Genomic DNA, 23315 nt, shown 5'->3' on the forward strand with positions numbered 1-23315 from the left:
CTGTGCAAATGCCTGCCTCTCTGATTCAAGATTTGCAGTCTATGTTGCAGGATTATAAAAGGAGGTTCCCAACCGCAGCTGTGATGCAGCCACCTCTTCCTTCCTCTCCTGCTACACCAAGGAGTATACCTCCACCTCCAGCAACTCCCAGACTCACACCGCAGGCTAAAATAGCTTCCTCTCCCAGAGATAACATCTCTTCAGAAGATGAAAGAGAAGGAGAGATTTCAACACTACAACATCCTAATGATGAATGGGATGATTATTTAGCTCCTACTCCATCACCACCACCTCCTCATCCATCAGATTCTCCACCTGAGGATACAGGAGGTTTTCATAACTTAATGGATAGAGTGGCCACATGGTTTCACTTAGCAACCTCGGTCTCAGTCGGAATGCCTCCTCCATGACTTTAAAGAACAGGCAAGAATGTCAGTGGGGGCAATTACAATCATGGACTTTATTTGAGGTGAAGGCATTACAATTATGGAGAATCCAGCTACTGTTCCACCGGTTCCACAAAAGCTGGATAAAAAGTACAAGGCTACACAAGACTCTCCAGGGTGTTTAACAGGGCATCCAAAAACAGATTCGGTCATTTCCCAAGCCGCCCAACGGCGTTCTAAGAATCCATTGACGCCTATATCTACTCCTCCAGATAAGGAAGGCAGGCATGTGGACAACGTGGGCAAGAAATTCTCTGCCATGTCGGCTATAACTGTCTGTGTGGCCAACTCTAGCGATTTGGGTTGCTATGATCGCAAGATGTGGTCCGACATGAACGCCTTCCTAAAGCTCATTCCTGAGAACAAGCAACCTGAGTCACGCAAGATTCTGCAGGAAGGAGAACGTACCTCAGAGGAGATCATTGACTGTGCTTTAGATATAGCCTCCATGGGCTTTTGTCAGCTGGCAGGAGCAGCGGTACTGCACCGTCAGGGATGGTTGAAAACAACTTTTTTCAGTCCAGGATATTAGATAGGCCCTTTGATGGAAAATCTCTTCGGCAAGCAAGCATATAGATGATGCCCTACAGGCCATAAAAACTGACATGGACACTGCTCGTTCTCTGGGTACCTTGCAGTACAGGAAACAACCCTTTCGGGGAAAAAGAGGTAAGGGTTTCTCTACATTTCATGGCTCCTACCATAGGCAGTACCAACAGACTCAATATAGAACGGCCTATCAGCAGCCTTACAGGCAACCATCCACGGCCTCCTACATCAGACAAGGTGGGAGAAGAAAACAGAGCTGCCAAACCCGGGATCAACCTTGGAAGCAATGATCCTTGTCTGGCACCGGCTACGCTTCCACATTTTCCACAACTCCATCATGTGGGAGGGAGCATCTCGAAATACCTTCAGAATTGGAAAAACATAACATCGGACAAATGGGTGCTGGATATAGTGGCTCGAGGTCATATGCTGGAATTTATACAAAAAAAAACACACCGTCCGCCAGGAAAATCGCATCCACTTCATCTTCACTTGCTTCAGCAATAGGTTTTCCTAATGCTCTCCAAAGGGGCGATAGATGACTCTGCGCGACACAGGGGACTCTGATTCTATTCCTGGTTCTTCCTAATAAAGAAAAAGTCGGGGGAATGGAGACCAATGCTAGACCTCAGAAAATTTAACAAGTTTCTAAAGAAACAATCCTTTCGCATGATCACACTGTCAGATATCCTGCACCTTCTGAACATTGAAGATTACATGACATCGCTGGATCTCCAGGATGCCTATTTCCACATACCGATACATGTAAAACATCGCATATGTCTCTGCTTCACTGTTGCCGGTGCCCACTATTACTTCAAAGTCCTCCCATCTGGTTTAAAGTCAGTGCCAAGAATCTTCACAAAATGTCTTGCTGCGATAGCAGCCTTCCTCCGCAACAAGGGTTTTCAAGCCTTCCCATATCTGGATGACTGGCTGATAAAAGCTCCCATATAACAGCTGCGTCCAAGGCTACCAACGCCTGCCTAGGACTATTTCACAATCTAGGTCTAACAGTAAACTTCCAAAAATCGTTCACTCTTCCGACACCCAAGATAGTCTTTTAAGGTGCGAAGCTCGACACCATCAAGAGCAAAGCTTATCTCTCAAAGTCAAGGCAACAGAAACTGACCAACATGGCTATCAAGGTCTCAAAAAAAAGGGTCAGTTTCAGTACGAAAGTTCAAGTCACTCCTAGGCCATCATTTCCTCATCAATCACCTTAGTCCACCTAGCAAGGTTGAAAATTAGACTATTACAGGAGGAATTGCAGCTTCAATGGACCCAATCTCTAGGATCCTTTGAGGATTCAATCAGTATTACACCAAGGATGGTGGAGAATCTGTGGTGGTGGTCCCAGACCGACCATCTCTCTCAGGGATTGACCTTTCTAACTCCAATGACCGATTTAATTATCACAACGGATGCTTCATTGGAGGGCTGAGGTGGTCATCTGCAGGACATGTGCACTGAAGGAAAATGGACAACTGCGCAGAGAAAACTCCTTTAAATCTGCTAGAATTAAAAGCAATATTTCTTACGCTCAAAGCATTCCTTCCGCGGGTTGCATAATCCTCTGTGTTGGTCTGCACAAACACAACAAGCATGTTCTCCGTCAACAAACAGGGAGGAACAAGATCTCTTTCCCTCCCAAGAGAAGCTCAATCTCTGTGGGAATGGCTCACGCTTCACAAGATTTGTCTCAGAGTGGAGCACCTTCCTGGTGTCAGCAATGCCCTAGCGGACTCTCTCAGCAGGACGGACGACAACTGCCACGAATGGGAACTCAATCAGAGGGAACTAGACAACTTTTTTCTATGCTCGGGACGGCCAACCTTGGATCTATTTGCCACAATCTGAACACCAAATGCCAATTTTATGCCAGTCGATATCCGCTCCCAGGGTCGTGGGGGAATGCTCTTTCAATGCAGTGGTCCTGGATCTTTGCATACGCTTTCCCCCCCCTTCCCATTGATTCCCAGGCTTCTGAAGAAGATGAAGTCAGAGGGTTGCAAGTTCATACTCATTGCACCCAAGTGGCCCAGACAGTATTGGTACACGGAACTCCTTCTCCTGTCAGTGGCCAATCCCTTACGTCTTCCCAGCAAACACGACCGTCTAACGAAGAGTCAAGGTCAGATATTCCATCCAGATCCAGCATCTCTCAATTGCACGCATGGCTCCTGAATTCCATGAATTTCAGGGCATTAACATTGATTAAGAATGCAAAGTAATTTTGTCTAGGGCATGAGCTGACAGTGCAAACAGGACTTACAGGCTCAAATGGAAGAGGTTTTGTATCTGGTGCCATCAAAACAATTTGCATCTGTTAAGTCTTGCCAGAACAAATTATATCCTACCTTCTCACTCTGTCAAAGGCTGGGCTTGGTCATGCATCTGTTAAGGTCCATTTGGCTGCTATATCATCTCAGACGCTCTGCGGATACGCCCTCCCTTGGTTCATCCAGACTAATCAAACAGTTTGTGAAGGTTCTATTTCGCACTTTCCCTCCGGTGCATCCACCCCTGCCCCAATGGCAGTTAAATGTAGTTCTTTCACAGTTAATGAAAGCCCCGTTCAAACCTATAAACAGAGCAGAACTGAAGTATATTACATGGAAGATAGCAGCTCTACTTGCTCTTACGCCCACGAGAAGAGTCCGTGATAATCAGGCCTTTACCACTAAGGAACCCTATCTTATGTTTTCAGCCAACTTTGTTCCCTTACAACAAACCTGAGATACCTTCCTAAGGTGCCTTCATCTTTTCATTTGAACGAACCAGTGATATCAAGAACCTTCTTCTCGAATCCATCAACGGTGGGGGAAAGGACTCTACGCACACTGGATATCAAAAGATGCTTGAAGTTCTACCTTCAGCGTACTAAACAGCTCCAGAAGACAGACCAGCTATTAGTTTCTTATGCCCAATGCCGTCAAGGTAGAGGAGTCACTAAGGCTTCGATAGCTCGTTGGATTGCACCCACCATTCAGTTTTGCCACTCAAAGGCGGGAAAACCATTAACTATCCGCCTGAAAACACACTTTAAGAGCGCAATTTCCACATCGGCTGCTCTGTTTCAAGGGATCGCCTTGGACAAGATATGTCAGGCTGCAACATGGAAGACTACGCATTATTTTGTGCAGTATTACTGTTTGGAGTCAACACAGAGCTGATTCTCTTGTTGGACAGGCGGTCCTACGTCATCTTTTTCACTGAGGTGAGATTTTTTTTTTTAATGTGTATATCTAATTCTATATGCCATAGTTTATAGTTCCTACGCAAGTATTGTTTGATATGTTATATAGTAATATAATTAAAAAGATTACAATGCTCACACCCACCATCCACTGCGGGCATAACGGTTATTAGGAGTACTGCTGGCTATTCAGATTCAAGCATTTGAATTTGTGAAAGATCCAATACTGGATAAGAAAGCAAGTTACTTACCTGTAACTACAGTTATCCAGTATAAGTATCTTTCATAAATTCACATGCAACACACCCTCCTCCCCTTTGAGGCTCGCATTTCCTTGTCATTGTATATTCCTCACTCTTGTGCTAGAAAATCTGAGGGAATGAACCTTTCTGGGGAATATTCTAGAGGGTGCTGGAGGTCTTAAGTCAAGTTAGGTTCTTTTTTTTTTACAAAAGGACATGGATAGACTATGTGTGTGATTTGTTAGCATTATAGCCTATGGAAATCTTTTACTCTCTGCCTTTTTCATGTACAGTGAGATTCCCACTTCGACGATGGGGATGATTCAAGCATGTGAATATAAGAAAGATACCAATACTGAATAACTGTAGTTACAGGTAACTAACTTGTTTTCTTCAAGAGGGCAGAATAAAGTGGCCTCTTGGCAGAGCTCTGTGCACCTCCCAATGAGCTGGAAAGGGGGGTGGTCACTCCCCTGTCCTTTGTGTGGTTTCGCGCCAGAGCAGGAACCAGGGGGTTCCTGAACTGGTGCAAAACAGATTGTGCAAGGAGGGCACCGAATGTGCTCTTTCAAAGCAATCTGGTGCCGCTCAGAAGCCACCCCACCCCAGACCAGAGACATCTATTTCAAAGGGAGAGGTGGTCACGACTCTCCCTTGCAGGAAAGCCTTTGTTCTGCTTTCCCCTGCTTGCGTGAAGCTCAACAGCAGGAGGGTAGAACTGTGTCTGGAGTCGGCAGCAGCGTGAGCTGGCAGCCTTAACCTGTAAGGCTGCAAAGGTAGAACTGTGGGATCCTCTAATGAACCCCCAGGGTACATGGGATCATGCATCTAGCACTGGAATCTGTGCAGTTGCATGATTCCAGCATGTTTGATACAAAACATGTCTAGATTCAGGTAAGCCATTATGTAGTTGGAAGGCTCGTGTTGACCAGTAACCAGTACATACCTTAAGATGGCTTCCCACACCTACAAAGCACAGGAAATGGAGTCTGGGGTTTATATGTGTACCCCACTCATGCAGGGGTACCCTTGCACTTGGGGACATGCACCGTGCCCTTGGGCTGAAGTGCCTACCATAGGGGTGACTTAGTGTCCAAGTGCAGTGCCCTCGATATAAGGTAAGACTTGTATCTGGAGTGAAAGGTGAATGCACCATTTCACGCAGGCTACAATGGCAGGCCTGCAGGCACAGTTTGCATGGGCTACCATGGGTGACATAATACATGCTGCAGCCCATGGGAAACCCCTGGTGCACCTAAGTATCATATCCTTGGACTTACATGGGTGCACCAGTATGCCAGTTGTGGCTGTAAAAAGCTTACCAGCACCAACGTTTAGAGGAGAGAGCACAGACGCTGGGGTCCTTAATAGCAGGATCCCAGTGTACTGCAGTCCAAACACACTGACACCAGGCAAAAGGTGGGGGAGTGTAACTATGTTAGAAAGATGCTACTTTCCTAAGGAAGTCAACAAAGGGAACTACTCAATTTATTTCCTAATTATAAAACCAAATGGAAGTCTTCATCCAATTTTGGATCTAAGATTCATAAACAAATCCATTAAAACACAAAGTTCAAAGTGAAAACTCTACAAGAGGTAATTCCACAAATTCACAAGGAGGACTGCTTGGCAACAACAGATCTAAAAGATGCTTACAAAAACCAGTGAGCCACAATCACAAATGTTTCTACAGTTTGTGATGAACAACAAGCATTACCAATTCAAGGTCTTAGCTTTCAGCATCAAATCTGCACCAAGGGTGTTTACAAAATGCTTTGTCAGCAGTGGCAGCAAATCTGAGAGGACGGGGCATACACTTATACTTAGATGACTAGCTTATAAGAGCAAACACTTACAAAAAATGCAAAGAAGATGTTTTAACAGTGGTATCACCTCTACCATCTAGGATTTTCAATAAATATAGAAAAATCATCAACAAAACCAGAACAAGAAAAGTTGTTTCTAGGAGCAAGAATAAACACAATAGAGCGAAAAGAGAATAGAATCAATTCTTCAGGAGGCTCTCCTCTACCAGAAGGGTCAGTCTCAGATAGCAAGGACTGAGGGGAGAAAACTTGGAAAGATGGCATCTTTTACACCTTTAGTACCAAATGCGAGACTACATATGAGACCAGTTCAGGAATGGCTGCAGTTGCACTGGTCACAAACAACAGGAAGTTGGGACGATCTAGCGGTTGCAACTCAGAAAATACAGGAGGAAATGGCATTTTGGAACAGAATTCATTTAACGGAGAAAAGATTATTCATGCAGCCAACTCCAACAGTAATCATCACTACGGATGCCTCTTATTTGGGTTGGGGTGCTCACATGGGCACTTGAAAGATCAGAGGAATTTAGAAGGAACAAGAGCCAGTACAACATATCAACATTTTGGAATTAAAAACAGTGATCCTAGCCTTAAAAGCCTTTCAGAAGCAGTTGTGGGGAAAGGTAATTCTAATCGAAACAGACAATACAACAGCAATGTTTTATATCAACAAACGGGGTACTCAATCTTACCCCTTATCAAAACTAACGCAAGAAATTTGGATTTCATCACTACAAAGGAAGATACACCTAACAGTGATTTATCTTCCAGGGAAAGAATGTTCAAGCGAACAGATAAAGCAGGAAGGGTACACCCACTCACGAGAGGAAGTTGAATCAGTCAGTACTCAGGCAGATTTTTCAACACTGGGGAACACCAGAAATATATCTATTTGCATCATATGCAAACACAAAATACCAAAACTTCACATCCAGGCTCCCACACAACTGGGCCCTGGGGAATGCCCTATTGATAAATTAGTCAGCAGGGAAATTTGTATATGCCTCTCCCACCTCCTCCCCCCTCCCCCCCCCCCCCCCCCCCCCCAATTCTTCTATTACACCGAGTAATCAACAAATGCAAACAAAAACAAGATAAGAATAATTTTGAATGAGCCACAATGGCCAAGACAGACTTGGTACTCGAAGTTAATACAAATGTCTCAAGGAAACATATTCAAACTTCCGAAAAGACAAGATCTGCTTTCAAAGCAGGAAGGCAAGGTACTCCCTCCAGAACCAGATTCCTTGAACCTAGCAGCTTGGCTTCTGAAGACTTAGTGTGGGCGTCTAAACTCACCTGAAAAGACAATGGCAGTATTAACAGAAAGAAGAGGATCAACAACCAGGAGGAGTTATAAAGCAAAATGGCAAAAATACACACATTTTTGCAAAAATTCAGGATCATTTCATCAGATTGCTTCAGGAGTAACCGTGTTAAAATATCTCGCACATCCTTAGTTTGCAATTTCACTTATACCTCAGGGTGCATCTAACTGCAGTTGTAGCATATAATAGAGGTTTTGCAGGGAGAAGCTTCTATACATCACCAGTCATAAAGCGTTTTTTTGGTAGGAGCCAAGAAAACAGCACTGCCAAGACAGGTGCCAATGCCGGCATGGAACTTAAAACCATCCTTTTGAGTCTTTACATAAAGCTGCTTTGAAAATACACACATATAAGACATCTCTTTGCAGAGTAAGTGAATGACAGGCACTTACAGTGCAGTAACCATATCTACAAATACACAAAGACAGAGTGGTCTTAAGAACAGACCCCCATTTTCTACCAAAAGTAATTTCTCAATTTCATATTAGTCAATCTGTTCAAATACCAAGTTTTTTCCGAGAACCAAAAACTAAAGCGGGGAAGGCATTACACACACTTGATGAAAGAACAACAATCATGTATTATATTGAAAGAACAAAGACAATAAGAAAGACAAAGCAGCTGTTTGTTTCATTTGCGAACAAAACATAGGCAAAGCAGTAACAATAGGAACTGTTGCCTGATGGATTTGACAAGCTGTCCAATTTTGTCACACAAGTGCTGGAGCACAACTAACTAGCACGTCGAGGAGCACGTGCTACAAGAAAGAAAGGAGCAACAATTGCCTTTTTAGCAAATATTCCAATCCAGGACATCTGCATGGCAGCTACTAGGTCATCAATTCAAGCATTCACAAAACATTATTGTACAGACATGCAATTAAATAAGGAAGTGCAGGTGGGACAAGAGGCTTCAAAACATATTTACAAATTCAAGCTCATCTTCAAACCAACCTCCACAATGAAGGAAAAAAATCAGTGTATAGCATGTGAATCCACAACAGATTAATGCTGCAAAACGAAATGGTTTCTCACCTTTAATAGTAGTTTTGCAGCTTTAAGAATTTTCTGGATTCACAATCGACCCACCCACCTCTCCCAAGAAGATGGGGAAGAAGAGGAAGAAGAAAATACAATAAAAAAAAATTCTGAAGGTTACGACCACGAAAACAGGATAAAGGGAGGACGTAGGACGTCACAGGAGGCTGGACAAAGCACCAAATATTGGACCCGTCGACGCCCCCTAAAACAAAGGGACTGTGGCCACTAGGGAAATACTCCGGACTCAATCAATACATGGCAGAATAATGCACAGCATGTGAAACCAGAAACTTCTTCAAGCTACAAAGGTACTATTATAGGTAAGAAACCATTTCGACCTGTGTGCAGTGGCATCAGACAAAGAATGACTACTTCACGACCATATGATACCCGAGGATTAGGGGAGATGCATTTTTGATATCATTGTTCAGGACATTTTACTCCTTACCTACACTTCCCCTTATCCAGAATGCTCAGCAAAGCCAAGAGTGAAGCATTCAGGCTAACACTAATAGCCCCACCATTGCCGGTATTGGTATACGGATCTCTTCCGTTTGGAAGAAGGCCTTTTCTCAATGAAGACACTGTGATCTGCCATTGAGGGTGAACACAGCAACCCTACACCACTTTCCAGCATCACTGAGCTTTTAAACACCAAGGCTTCACACAGCTAAACATTCCGCAAGACTGCTGAGATATCTTAGTCCAGTCCCAAGCCTCATCTTCTACTGAAACGTACCAAGCCAAAAGGAAATGCCTTTGTCTGTGGTGTCAAGATGGAGAACTGCATCTGATTTTGGTGCTTGTCTTGCCCTGTTTGGTACACTTGGTTCAGTGAGGTCTGAAGTATGCCTCCATTGCATCTGTGTCAAGGTTCAGATGCTCATGTAACACCTTGTGTTTTCTTTTGACAAAAATCAAAGGAATTCTCTGAGGTCTATTCAAGGCTTTCCCACCTGAAAGTCCCAGCTTTTCCTCAGGAACTGAAAATCATGCTTAACAGTTGATATAATTTCTAGACGTTATATCTAGAACACAACCCAAATTTTGGTTTTCTAGACCCCCTGGCACAAAGGACTTCGTCAGTGTACCAATTTGAGATTGAAAACCATTTCGACTGCAACCACCCTACATCCCACTGAGCAATATTTGAGTGAGATGAGTTTCAAGTATTGATCGCTCCTATGAGAATTAACAAGGATAGTTAGTGGAACCCAAAACCTCTTTCACAAAGGAAGAACACACTCAAGAACACTTAAACAATAGATCCATTTATTACTACAATAAAAACAAAATGGTAAATGCCTGCTTACTAATAGCATGAACAGCAAGAAATATTATGTCACCGGAAGTATACTCTGTAACACCCCACCCTAATTTCCTTACTTCTGTAATCTTGGCACAGAAGAAAACCCTGATTTGAATTTCTGATGGTTCACACCCACATTCCTGTTGGACACAATGTTAAGTATAATAGAAGGACCTGCTATTCTTGTCTTATGTTCGCAGCTAGTTCGAATCGCTTCTTTTCAGTCCTCAGTTAAAGTATGTGATGCGGTCCTTTGTGCTCCATACTGGCATGATGCCCCTCTCAGCCTTTTCACACACTGTCTAGCTTTTATAATTTATTTTTTATACATGGGAACTGTTGAATCTTTCAAAAGAAACAATAAGCAGAAAGTGACTTAATGTTCCCTTACTTATTCTCATTCAACAAGACTGTGAGTATCATTCAAAAGGACAGTTACCAGTTTTTCATGAAACTTCATTCACAGTTCAACAAGTTACTTAGAACAGAACAGGTGACTTCAGATAAAATTCTGTGAATGTATTTGAGCAAATGTAATTATGTTGCACAAAGACACGACATAAAACAGACATGGATTCTATATCAATCATTTGCATTCACAGCTTAAATGATTAACGTGTCCTAATTAAGGGGATATCTGGAAGGGAAAAAAAAAAACATAACCATGGAACTTGTTGATGACAGAACCTATTGAACTATTGAACCTACATAAAGCTAACATCAAGATTGTATCATTAAATACAACTTTGTTGTTTACGTCTACTGAAGAGCATGAAGTTCACACGTTCACCCTCAAATAACGCTGTCTGTGCTTTGGAGAGACAATGTACTGCTGAACAGCAATCCAAAATTCAACCTGTAAGTGCCCTCTGACTTTAATCTGAATGAAACTATTATTTTCTGTGTGTTCTTCCAGAATCCCACTTTGAATAGAGAAAGATGTCCTGCACTCCATGGATGTCTGCAGATTCTCAAAATTCTACATTATCCATATAGTGTTTCCTACAATGAGACCAGCCTTTGGTCACCCACAAGTAGGACACACTTTAAAAGCAAAAGATAGTGAGATGACTGAAGCTATTAACTAATTCACCCTAAGTCTGGTCGTGCATTGAAATCCACACTGTCGGCCCATTCCACAACTGGTTTTGCAGCCACAACAGCACTTAATGCTTCATTGTCTATCGTACGTCTGCAAAACGATGATGCTGTGAAGCTGCCACACTTTTACAAGACACTGCTGGATACACTGGATAAACTGGATAAACTGCCTTATCTAACCTTTTCCTCAAAGGTGAGCCTCTTCCCACTTGCAAATATTCTTGAATCTGACACTGGCAAGCATCTAACATGTATAGTTTGTTTGCTGAATACTGTGCTGTAGGAAGTTGGCTCTGTATGTGCTATTTCAAAGTAAGGAATAGCATGCACAGAGTCCAAGGGTTCCCCTTAGAGGTAAAATAGTGGTAAAAATAGATAATACTAATGCTCTATTTTGTGGTAGTGTGGTCGAGCAGTAGGCTTATCCAAGGAGTAGTGTTAAGCATTTGTTGTACATACACATAGACAATAAATGAGGTACACACACTCAGAGACAAATCCAGCCAATAGGTTTTTATATAGAAAAATATCTTTTCTTAGTTTATTTTAAGAACCACAGGTTCAAATTCTACATGTAATAGCTCATTCGGAAGGTATTGCAGGTAAGTACTTTAGGAACTTCAAATCATAAAAATTGCATGTATACTTTTCAAGTTATTCACAAATAGCTGTTTTAAAAGTGGACACTTAGTGCAATTTTCACAGTTCCTAGGGGAGGTAAGTATTTGTTAGTTTTACCAGGTAAGTAAGACACTTACAGGGTTCAGTCCTTGGTCCAAGGTAGCCCACCGTTGGGGGTTCAGAGCCACCCCAAAGTCACCACACCAGCAGCTCAGGGCCGGTCAGGTGCAGAGTTCAAAGTGGTGCCCAAAACACATAGGCTAGAATGGAGAGAAGGGGGTGCCCCGGTTCCGGTCTGCTTGCAGGTAAGTACCCGCGTCTTCGGAGGGCAGACCAGGGGGGTTTTGTAGGGCACCGGGGGGGACACAAGCCCACAGAGGAATTTCACCCTCAGCAGCGCGGGGGCGGCCGGGTGCAGTGTAGAAACAAGCGTCGGGTTTGTAATGTTAGTCTATGAGAGATCTCGGGATCTCTTCAGCGCTGCAGGCAGGCAAGGGGGGGATTCCTCGGGGAAACCTCCACTTGGGCAAGGGCGAGGGACTCCTGGGGGTCACTTCTCCAGTGAAAGTCCGGTCCTTCAGGTCCTGGGGGCTGCGGGTGCAGGGTCTCTCCCAGGCGTCGGGACTTTAGGTTCAAAGAGTCGCGGTCAGGGGAAGCCTCGGGATTCCCTCTGCAGGCGGCGCTGTGGGGGCTCAGGGGGGACAGGTTTTGGTACTCACAGTATCAGAGTAGTCCTGGGGTCCCTCCTGAGGTGTTGGATCGCCACCAGCCGAGTCGGGGTCGCCGGGTGCAGTGTTGCAAGTCTCACGCTTCTTGCGGGGAGCTTGCAGGGTTCTTTAAAGCTGCTGGAAACAAAGTTGCAGCTTTTCTTGGAGCAGGTCCGCTGTCCTCGGGAGTTTCTTGTCTTTTCGAAGCAGGGGCAGTCCTCAGAGGATGTCGAGGTCGCTGGTCCCTTTGGAAGGCGTCGCTGGAGCAGGATCTTTGGAAGGCAGGAGACAGGCCGGTGAGTTTCTGGAGCCAAGGCAGTTGTCGTCTTCTGGTCTTCCTCTGCAGGGGTTTTCAGCTAGGCAGTCCTTCTTCTTGTAGTTGCAGGAATCTAATTTTCTAGGGTTCAGGGTAGCCCTTAAATACTAAATTTAAGGGCGTGTTTAGGTCTGGGGGGTTAGTAGCCAATGGCTACTAGCCCTGAGGGTGGGTACACCCTCTTTGTGCCTCCTCCCAAGGGGAGGGGGTCACAATCCTAACCCTATTGGGGGAATCCTCCATCGGCAAGATGGAGGATTTCTAAAAGTTAGAGTCACCTCAGCTCAGGACACCTTAGGGGCTGTCCTGACTGGCCAGTGACTCCTCCTTGTTATTCTCATTATTTTCTCCGGCCTTGCCGCCAAAAGTGGGGCCTGGCCGGAGGGGGCGGGCAACTCCACTAGCTGGAGTGTCCTGCTGGGTTGGCACAAAGGAGGTGAGCCTTTGAGGCTCACCGCCAGGTGTGACAATTCCTGCCTGGGGGAGGTGTTAGCATCTCCACCCAGTGCAGGCTTTGTTACTGGCCTCAGAGTGACAAAGGCACTCTCCCCATGGGGCCAGCAACATGTCTCGGTTTGTGGCAGGCTGCTAAAACTAGTCAGCCTACACAGATAGTCGGTTAAGTTTCAGGGGGCACCTCTAAGGTGCCCTCTGGGGTGTATTTTACAATAAAATGTACACTGGCATCAGTGTGCATTTATTGTGCTGAGAAGTTTGATACCAAACTTCCCAGTTTTCAGTGTAGCCATTATGGTGCTGTGGAGTTCGTGTTTGACAGACTCCCAGACCATATACTCTTATGGCTACCCTGCACTTACAATGTCTAAGGTTTTGTTTAGACACTGTAGGGGTACCATGCTCATGCACTGGTACCCTCACCTATGGTATAGTGCACCCTGCCTTAGGGCTGTAAGGCCTGCTAGAGGGGTGTCTTACCTATACTGCATAGGCAGTGAGAGGCTGGCATGGCACCCTGAGGGGAGTGCCATGTCGACTTACTCGTTTTGTCCTCACTAGCACACACAAGCTGGCAAGCAGTGTGTCTGTGCTGAGTGAGAGGTCTCCAGGGTGGCATAAGACATGCTGCAGCCCTTAGAGACCTTCCTTGGCATCAGGGCCCTTGGTACTAGAAGTACCAGTTACAAGGGACTTATCTGGATGCCAGGGTCTGCCAATTGTGGATACAAAAGTACAGGTTAGGGAAAGAACACTGGTGCTGGGGCCTGGTTAGCAGGCCTCAGCACACTTTCAATTGTAAACATAGCATCAGCAAAGGCAAAAAGTCAGGGGGCAACCATGCCAAGGAGGCATTTCCTTACACAACCCCCCCCCAAACGAAAGAGGATGAGACTAACCTTTCCCAAGAGAGTCTTCATTTTCTAAGTGGAAGAACCTGGAAAGGCCATCTGCATTGGCATGGGCAGTCCCAGGTCTGTGTTCCACTATAAAGTCCATTCCCTGTAGGGAGATGGACCACCTCAACAGTTTAGGATTTTCACCTTTCATTTGCATCAGCCATTTGAGAGGTCTGTGGTCAGTTTGAACTAGGAAGTGAGTCCCAAAGAGGTATGGTCTCAGCTTCTTCAGGGACCAAACCACAGCAAAGGCCTCCCTCTCAATGGCACTCCAACGCTGCTCCCTGGGGAGTAACCTCCTGCTAATGAAAGCAACAGGCTGGTCAAGGCCATCATCATTTGTTTGGGACAAAACTGCCCCTATCCCATGTTCAGAGGCATCAGTCTGCACAATGAACTGCTTAGAATAATCTGGAGCTTTGAGAACTGGTGCTGAGCACATTGCCTGTTTCGGGGTGTCAAAGGCCTGTTGGCATTCCACAGTCCAGTTTACTTTCTTGGGCATTTTCTTGGAGGTGAGTTCAGTGAGGGCTGTCACAATGGATCCATATCCCTTCACAAACCTCCTGTAATACCCAGTCAAGCCAAGGAATGCCCTGACTTGAGTCTGGGTTTTTGGAGCTACCCAGTCCAGAATAGTCTGGATCTTGGGTTGGAGTGGCTGAACTTGGCCTCCACCTACAAGGTGTCCCAAGTAAACCACAGTTCCCTGCCCTATCTGGCACTTGGATGCCTTGATAGAGAGGCCTGCAGATTGCAGAGCCTTCAAAACCTTCCCTAGGTGGACCAGGTGATCCTGCCAGGTGGAGCTAAAGACAGCAATATCATCAAGATAAGCTGTGCTAAAGGACTCCAAGCCAGCAAGGACTTGATTCACCAACCTTTGGAAGGTGGCAGGGGCATTCTTTAAACCAAAGGGCATAACAGTAAACTGATAATGCCCATCCGGTGTGGAGAATGCTGTCTTTTCTTTTGCTCCAGGTGCCATTTTTATTTGCCAGTACCCTGCTGTCAAGTCAAAGGTACTTAGAAATTTGGCAGCACCTAATTTGTCTATGAGCTCATCAGCTCTTGGGATTGGATGAGCATCTGTCTTGGTGACAGAATTGAGCCCTCTGTAGTCCACACAAAACCTCATCTCTTTCTTTCCATCTTTGGTGTGAGGTTTGGGGACTAAGACCACTGGGCTAGCCCAGGGGCTGTCAGAGCGCTCAATCACTCCCAATTCCAGCATCTTGTGGACTTCCACCTTGATGCTTTCCTTAACATGGTCAGACTGTCTAAAGATTTTGTTCTTGACAGGCATGCTGTCTCCTGTGTCCACATCATGGGTACACAGGTGTGTCTGACCAGGGGTTAAGGAGAAGAGTTCAGGAAACTGTTGTAGGACTCTCCTACAATCAGCTTGCTGTTGGCCAGAGAGGGTGTCTGAGTAGATCACTCCATCTACTGTGCCATCTTTTGGGTCTGATGACAAAAGATCAGGGAGAGGTTCACTCTCTGCCTCCTGATCCTCATCTGTTACCATCAACAGATTCACATCAGCCCTGTCATGGAAGAGCTTAAGGCGGTTCACATGGATCACCCTCTTGGGGCTCCTGCTTGTGCCCAGGTCCACCAGGTAGGTGACCTGACTCTTCCTTTCTAGTACTGGGTAAGGGCCACTCCATTTGTCCTGGAGTGCCCTGGGAGCCACAGGCTCCAGAACCCAGACTTTCTGCCCTGGTTGGAACTCAACCAGTGCAGCCTTTTGGTCATACCAAAACTTCTGGAGCTGTTGGCTGGCCTCAAGGTTTTTGGTTGCCTTTTCCATGTACTCTGCCATTCTAGAGCGAAGGCCAAGTACATAGTCCACTATGTCCTGTTTAGGCTCGTGGAGAGGTCTCTCCCAGCCTTCTTTAACAAGGGCAAGTGGTCCCCTTACAGGATGACCAAACAGAAGTTCAAAGGGTGAGAATCCTACTCCCTTCTGTGGCACCTCTCTGTAAGCGAAAAGCAGACATGGCAAGAGGACATCCCATCTCCTTTTGAGCTTTTCTGGGAGCCCCATGATCATGCCTTTTAATGTCTTGTTGAATCTCTCAACCAAGCCATTAGTTTGTGGATGGTATGGTGTAGTGAATTTATAAGTCACTCCACACTCATTCCACATGTGCTTTAGGTATGCTGACATGAAGTTGGTACCTCTGTCAGACACCACCTCCTTAGGGAAACCCACTCTGGTAAAGATACCAATGAGGGCCTTGGCTACTGCAGGGGCAGTAATCGACCTAAGGGGAATAGCTTCAGGATACCTGGTAGCATGATCCACTACTACCAGGATATACATATTTCCTGAGGCTGTGGGAGGTTCCAGTGGACCAACTATGTCCACACCCACTCTTTCAAAGGGGACCCCCACCACTGGAAGTGGAATGAGGGGGGCCTTTGGATGCCCACCTGTCTTACCACTGGCTTGACAGGTGGGGCAGGAGAGGCAAAACTCCTTAACCATGTTGGACATATTGGGCCAGTAGAAGTGGTTGACTAACCTCTCCCACGTCTTGGTTTGTCCCAAATGTCCAGCAAGGGGAATGTCATGGGCCAATGTTAGGATGAACTCTCTGAACAGCTGAGGCACTACCACTCTCCTAGTGGCACCAGGTTTGGGGTCTCTGGCCTCAGTGTACAGGAGTCCATCCTCCCAATAGACCCTATGGGTTCCATTTTTCTTGCCTTTGGACTCTTCAGCAGCTTGCTGCCTAAGGCCTTCAAGAGAGGGACAGGTTTCTTGTCCCTTACACAGCTCCTCCCTGGAGGGTCCCCCTGGGCCTAAGAGCTCAACCTGGTAAGGTTCAAGCTCCAAAGGCTCAGTTCCCTCAGAGGGCAGAACTTCTTCCTGAGAAGAGAGGTTCCCTTTCTTTTGCTGTGTTGCAGTTGGTTTCCCAACTGACTTTCCTGTTCTCTTGGTAGGCTGGGCCATTTTTCCAGACTCCAGCTCTACTTTTTCACCCTGTGCCTTGCATTGTGCTCTTGTTTTCACACACACCAGTTCAGGGATACCCAGCATTGCTGCATGGGTTTTTAGCTCTACCTCAGCCCATGCTGAGGACTCCAGGTCATTTCCAAGCAGACAGTCCACTGGGATATTTGAGGAGACCACCACCTGTTTCAGGCCATTGACCCCTCCCCATTCTAAAGTAACCATTGCCATGGGATGTACTTTTCTCTGATTGTCAGCGTTGGTGACTGTGTAAGTTTTTCCAGTCAGGTATTGGCCAGGGGAAACCAGTTTCTCTGTCACCATGGTGACACTGGCACCTGTATCCCTCAGGCCCTCTATTCTAGTCCCATTAATTAAGAGTTGCTGTCTGTATTTTTGCATGTTAGGCGGCCAGACAGCTAGTGTGGCTAAATCCACCCCACCCTCAGAAACTAGAGTAGCTTCAGTGTGAACCCTGATTTGCTCTGGGCACACTGTTGATCCCACTTGGAGACTAGCCATACCAGTGTTACCTGGATGGGAGTTTGGAGTGGAACCCTTCTTGGGACAGGCCTTGTCTCCAGTTTGGTGTCCATGCTGTTTACAGCTATGACACCAGGCCTTTTTGGGATCAAAGTTTTTACCCTTGTACCCATTGTTTTGTGAAGAGGCTCTGGGCCCACCCTCCTGTGCAGGTTTTTGGGGGCCTGTAGAAGACTCTTTACTATTTTTAGTTTTGGTTGTCTCATCACCCTTCTGCTGGGGAGTCTTTGTGACCCCTTTCTTTTGGTCACCCCCTGTTGAAGTCTTGGACACCCTTGTCTTGACCCAATGGTCCGCCTTCTTTCCCAATTCTTGGGGAGAAATTGGTCCTAGGTCTACCAGATGCTGGTGCAGTTTATCATTGAAACAATTACTTAACAGGTGTTCTTTCACAAATAAATTGTACAGCCCATCATAATTACTTACACCACTGCCTTGAATCCAACCATCTAGTGTTTTCACTGAGTAGTCAACAAAGTCAACCCAGGTCTGGCTCGAGGATTTTTGAGCCCCCCTGAACCTAATCCTGTACTCCTCAGTGGAGAATCCAAAGCCCTCAATCAGGGTACCCTTCATGAGGTCATAAGATTCTGCATCTTGTCCAGAGAGTGTGAGGAGTCTATCCCTACACTTTCCTGTGAACATTTCCCAAAGGAGAGCACCCCAGTGAGATCTGTTCACTTTTCTGGTTACACAAGCCCTCTCAAAAGCTGTGAACCATTTGGTGATGTCATCACCATCTTCATATTTAGTTACAATCCCTTTGGGGATTTTCAACATGTCAGGAGAATCTCTGACCCTATTTATGTTGCTGCCACCATTGATGGGTCCTAGGCCCATCTCTTGTCTTTCCCTCTCTATGGCTAGGATCTGTCTTTCCAAAGCCAATCTTTTGGCCATCCTGGCTAACTGGATGTCCTCTTCACTGGAGTTATCCTCAGTGATTTCAGAGTTGTTGGTCCCTCCTGTGAGGGAACCAGCATCTCTGACTATTATTTGTGGAGTCAGGGCTTGAGAAGCCCTGCTCTCCCTAAGTAGGACTGGAGGGGGGGAATTTCCCTCCAAGTCACTATCTTCATCCTCTGAGTTGCCATCCTCAGAGGGGTTGGCCTTTTCAAACTCTGCCAAAAGCTCCTGGAGCTGTACTTTGGTAGGTTTGGGGCCCATTGCTATTTTCTTTAGTTTACAGAGTGACCTTAGCTCTCTCATCTGTAGATGGAGGTAAGGTGTGGTGTCGAGTTCCACCACATTCACATCTGTGCTAGACATTATGCTTCTAAAAGTCGGAATACTTTTTAAGAAACTAAAACTGGTTCTAGAATCTAATTCAAACTTTTAACAAACTTTTAAACTCTAAAAGAAATGCTAAACAGGATCTAACACAAGGCCCTAGCAGGTCTTTTAAGAATTTAGAAAACTTTTCAAATTGCAAAAATCAGTTTCTAATGACAATTTTGGAATTTGTCGTGTGATCAGGTATTGGCTGAGTAGTCCAGCAAATGCAAAGTCTTGTACCCCACCGCTGATCCACCAATGTAGGAAGTTGGCTCTGTATGTGCTATTTCAAAGTAAGGAATAGCATGCACAGAGTCCAAGGGTTCCCCTTAGAGGTAAAATAGTGGTAAAAATAGATAATACTAATGCTCTATTTTGTGGTAGTGTGGTCGAGCAGTAGGCTTATCCAAGGAGTAGTGTTAAGCATTTGTTGTACATACACATAGACAATAAATGAGGTACACACACTCAGAGACAAATCCAGCCAATAGGTTTTTATATAGAAAAATATCTTTTCTTAGTTTATTTTAAGAACCACAGGTTCAAATTCTACATGTAATAGCTCATTCGGAAGGTATTGCAGGTAAGTACTTTAGGAACTTCAAATCATAAAAATTGCATGTATACTTTTCAAGTTATTCACAAATAGCTGTTTTAAAAGTGGACACTTAGTGCAATTTTCACAGTTCCTAGGGGAGGTAAGTATTTGTTAGTTTTACCAGGTAAGTAAGACACTTACAGGGTTCAGTCCTTGGTCCAAGGTAGCCCACCGTTGGGGGTTCAGAGCCACCCCAAAGTCACCACACCAGCAGCTCAGGGCCGGTCAGGTGCAGAGTTCAAAGTGGTGCCCAAAACACATAGGCTAGAATGGAGAGAAGGGGGTGCCCCGGTTCCGGTCTGCTTGCAGGTAAGTACCCGCGTCTTCGGAGGGCAGACCAGGGGGGTTTTGTAGGGCACCGGGGGGGACACAAGCCCACAGAGGAATTTCACCCTCAGCAGCGCGGGGGCGGCCGGGTGCAGTGTAGAAACAAGCGTCGGGTTTGTAATGTTAGTCTATGAGAGATCTCGGGATCTCTTCAGCGCTGCAGGCAGGCAAGGGGGGGATTCCTCGGGGAAACCTCCACTTGGGCAAGGGCGAGGGACTCCTGGGGGTCACTTCTCCAGTGAAAGTCCGGTCCTTCAGGTCCTGGGGGCTGCGGGTGCAGGGTCTCTCCCAGGCGTCGGGACTTTAGGTTCAAAGAGTCGCGGTCAGGGGAAGCCTCGGGGATCCCTCTGCAGGCGGCGCTGTGGGGGCTCAGGGGGGACAGGTTTTGGTACTCACAGTATCAGAGTAGTCCTGGGGTCCCTCCTGAGGTGTTGGATCGCCACCAGCCGAGTCGGGGTCGCCGGGTGCAGTGTTGCAAGTCTCACGCTTCTTGCGGGGAGCTTGCAGGGTTCTTTAAAGCTGCTGGAAACAAAGTTGCAGCTTTTCTTGGAGCAGGTCCGCTGTCCTCGGGAGTTTCTTGTCTTTTCGAAGCAGGGGCAGTCCTCAGAGGATGTCGAGGTCGCTGGTCCCTTTGGAAGGCGTCGCTGGAGCAGGATCTTTGGAAGGCAGGAGACAGGCCGGTGAGTTTCTGGAGCCAAGGCAGTTGTCGTCTTCTGGTCTTCCTCTGCAGGGGTTTTCAGCTAGGCAGTCCTTCTTCTTGTAGTTGCAGGAATCTAATTTTCTAGGGTTCAGGGTAGCCCTTAAATACTAAATTTAAGGGCGTGTTTAGGTCTGGGGGGTTAGTAGCCAATGGCTACTAGCCCTGAGGGTGGGTACACCCTCTTTGTGCCTCCTCCCAAGGGGAGGGGGTCACAATCCTAACCTTATTGGGGGAATCCTCCATCGGCAAGATGGAGGATTTCTAAAAGTTAGAGTCACCTCAGCTCAGGACACCTTAGGGGCTGTCCTGACTGGCCAGTGACTCCTCCTTGTTATTCTCATTATTTTCTCCGGCCTTGCCGCCAAAAGTGGGGCCTGGCCGGAGGGGGCGGGCAACTCCACTAGCTGGAGTGTCCTGCTGGGTTGGCACAAAGGAGGTGAGCCTTTGAGGCTCACCGCCAGGTGTGACAATTCCTGCCTGGGGGAGGTGTTAGCATCTCCACCCAGTGCAGGCTTTGTTACTGGCCTCAGAGTGACAAAGGCACTCTCCCCATGGGGCCAGCAACATGTCTCGGTTTGTGGCAGGCTGCTAAAACTAGTCAGCCTACACAGATAGTCGGTTAAGTTTCAGGGGGCACCTCTAAGGTGCCCTCTGGGGTGTATTTTACAATAAAATGTACACTGGCATCAGTGTGCATTTATTGTGCTGAGAAGTTTGATACCAAACTTCCCAGTTTTCAGTGTAGCCATTATGGTGCTGTGGAGTTCGTGTTTGACAGACTCCCAGACCATATACTCTTATGGCTACCCTGCACTTACAATGTCTAAGGTTTTGTTTAGACACTGTAGGGGTACCATGCTCATGCACTGGTACCCTCACCTATGGTATAGTGCACCCTGCCTTAGGGCTGTAAGGCCTGCTAGAGGGGTGTCTTACCTATACTGCATAGGCAGTGAGAGGCTGGCATGGCACCCTGAGGGGAGTGCCATGTCGACTTACTCGTTTTGTCCTCACTAGCACACACAAGCTGGCAAGCAGTGTGTCTGTGCTGAGTGAGAGGTCTCCAGGGTGGCATAAGACATGCTGCAGCCCTTAGAGACCTTCCTTGGCATCAGGGCCCTTGGTACTAGAAGTACCAGTTACAAGGGACTTATCTGGATGCCAGGGTCTGCCAATTGTGGATACAAAAGTACAGGTTAGGGAAAGAACACTGGTGCTGGGGCCTGGTTAGCAGGCCTCAGCACACTTTCAATTGTAAACATAGCATCAGCAAAGGCAAAAAGTCAGGGGGCAACCATGCCAAGGAGGCATTTCCTTACATGTGCTCTCTGACTTGAGCTTGTGCATCTATGAAAGATTCAGTACTGGAGAAGAAATAAGTTGCTTACATGCAACGACAATTCTCCAGTATTGGTATTTTGAATAGATTGACTTGCTACACATCTTCCTCCCTGCGCCAGGGGCCAGGATCCTAGTTTCTCCCTATTGTTTCACATTAGTGCTATAGAAACGAGTAATTGAAGCCTCAGAGTTGAGTTGCTTTCAGTGCACTCTCATCTCATTGGCTGAGGTTCGGATCTTTCCCAGTTGGGTGATCGTGCTTCTCTAGTGGCACTGCTTATATTGTTTTTCAATGCAATTCCCTTTTGCTGCTACTTGAATGTTGCAATAGGTCTCCCACCTCGTCGACCAGGAATAATTAAACCATGGGAACTTAGGAACTAACGGTAGAGTACGGAAGGTATGGGTAAGTAACTAATTTCTTTAATTGTATGCCAACACATGAAAAGCATTCTTTTGAAAATGTATATTTTCGGAGTCTTAAAGACTATGAACCTACCTGGGCGCATAATCCACACTCCACCCAAATTTAACAATAGATTCCGAATTGTTTGACTTAATGAAATTCAACAATTATCTCAACAGGGTAAAATGATCATGCAGGACAAATTGGAGAAAGACAGAAATGATGCCAAGAATGCTGTTGAGGAATATGTGTATGATTTCAGAGATAAACTTTCAGGACCATATGGTAAATTTGCTGGTGAAAAGGTACGTTTCTGCATCAATTCTTTCATCTTACCTCCTAAGCTTTTTATAATGTACACTCTGTCATGCTAGAATTGTGATAAATTAGATCCAAGCTGCAGCGTATGGTACATGCATTAAAACATATATTTACAAATTCTGGTGCACGCGTTTTTCTTCTTTTTGTGCCCCTGGTTCGTTAGGATTTAGATCTCGTCATCTGGTTTTTCATACCTGTTCTCCATAATGGTATCTCTACTTTATATTAATGAATACTAAAATAGCTATAATGTCACCTGAAATGTAACATAAAAAATGTTTTATTTTACATGCCTTTCTAATGACATTCTTTTCTCTTCTGTTTTTTTCTTAATATAGCTTGTAAAATCTGGACATTTCCATTGCTTAGTCAGCAAGGCCTAATCTTTGCCTGACACTTTTTTTAAAGTAATTGGCCAGATAAACTTTGCAATACTACTGGGAAAGAAATTCTATATTGCTTTTAAGTTCCCAGTCTGGCTCTGCCGTCTCAGAAGGCACTGCTAATGCAGCTGATTGGCAGCTCAGTTACCTGCTTGATGCAGCTAAGGGCCTTGAACACTGTTTGTTTGTTGTTCAGAATTTTCAGTCAGATTTCAGTGTTTTTTTATTTTTTTTAATTCAACATCTTTCACCGTAACTTAACTTAAGAAATAATACTTTTTAAGTTGTCAGTGGCTTTATTTTAGTATAAACATCATTGTGCCTTCTTTGTTTATTTTCTTCTGAAAAAGCATTATCATTCTATACTAAGACTATTTTATTGGAATTTTATGACTTTTTTTAATGCTCCATCTTTTC

At 45.6% G+C, this 23315-nt stretch overlaps 1 protein-coding gene across 3 annotated transcripts in view; it reads left to right on the top strand.

The window, feature by feature from the left end:
* The window catches only part of HSPH1 (heat shock protein family H (Hsp110) member 1), a 571713-nt gene that overhangs the window by 390735 nt on the left and 157663 nt on the right, over positions 1–23315 (top strand). For all 3 annotated transcript variants that reach the window (XR_011194596.1, XM_069202180.1, XM_069202181.1), the window contains exon 14: positions 22374–22499. Coding sequence is in view for 2 of the 3 variants with exons in the window: in XM_069202180.1 (XP_069058281.1) it covers positions 22374–22499 (126 nt within the window). In the remaining variant the exon portion in view is untranslated. The remainder of the gene's footprint in view (positions 1–22373; positions 22500–23315) is intronic.

The sequence above is a fragment of the Pleurodeles waltl genome, chromosome 8, assembly GCF_031143425.1.
Source record: "Pleurodeles waltl isolate 20211129_DDA chromosome 8, aPleWal1.hap1.20221129, whole genome shotgun sequence".
NCBI classification, from domain to species: domain Eukaryota; kingdom Metazoa; phylum Chordata; class Amphibia; order Caudata; family Salamandridae; genus Pleurodeles; species Pleurodeles waltl.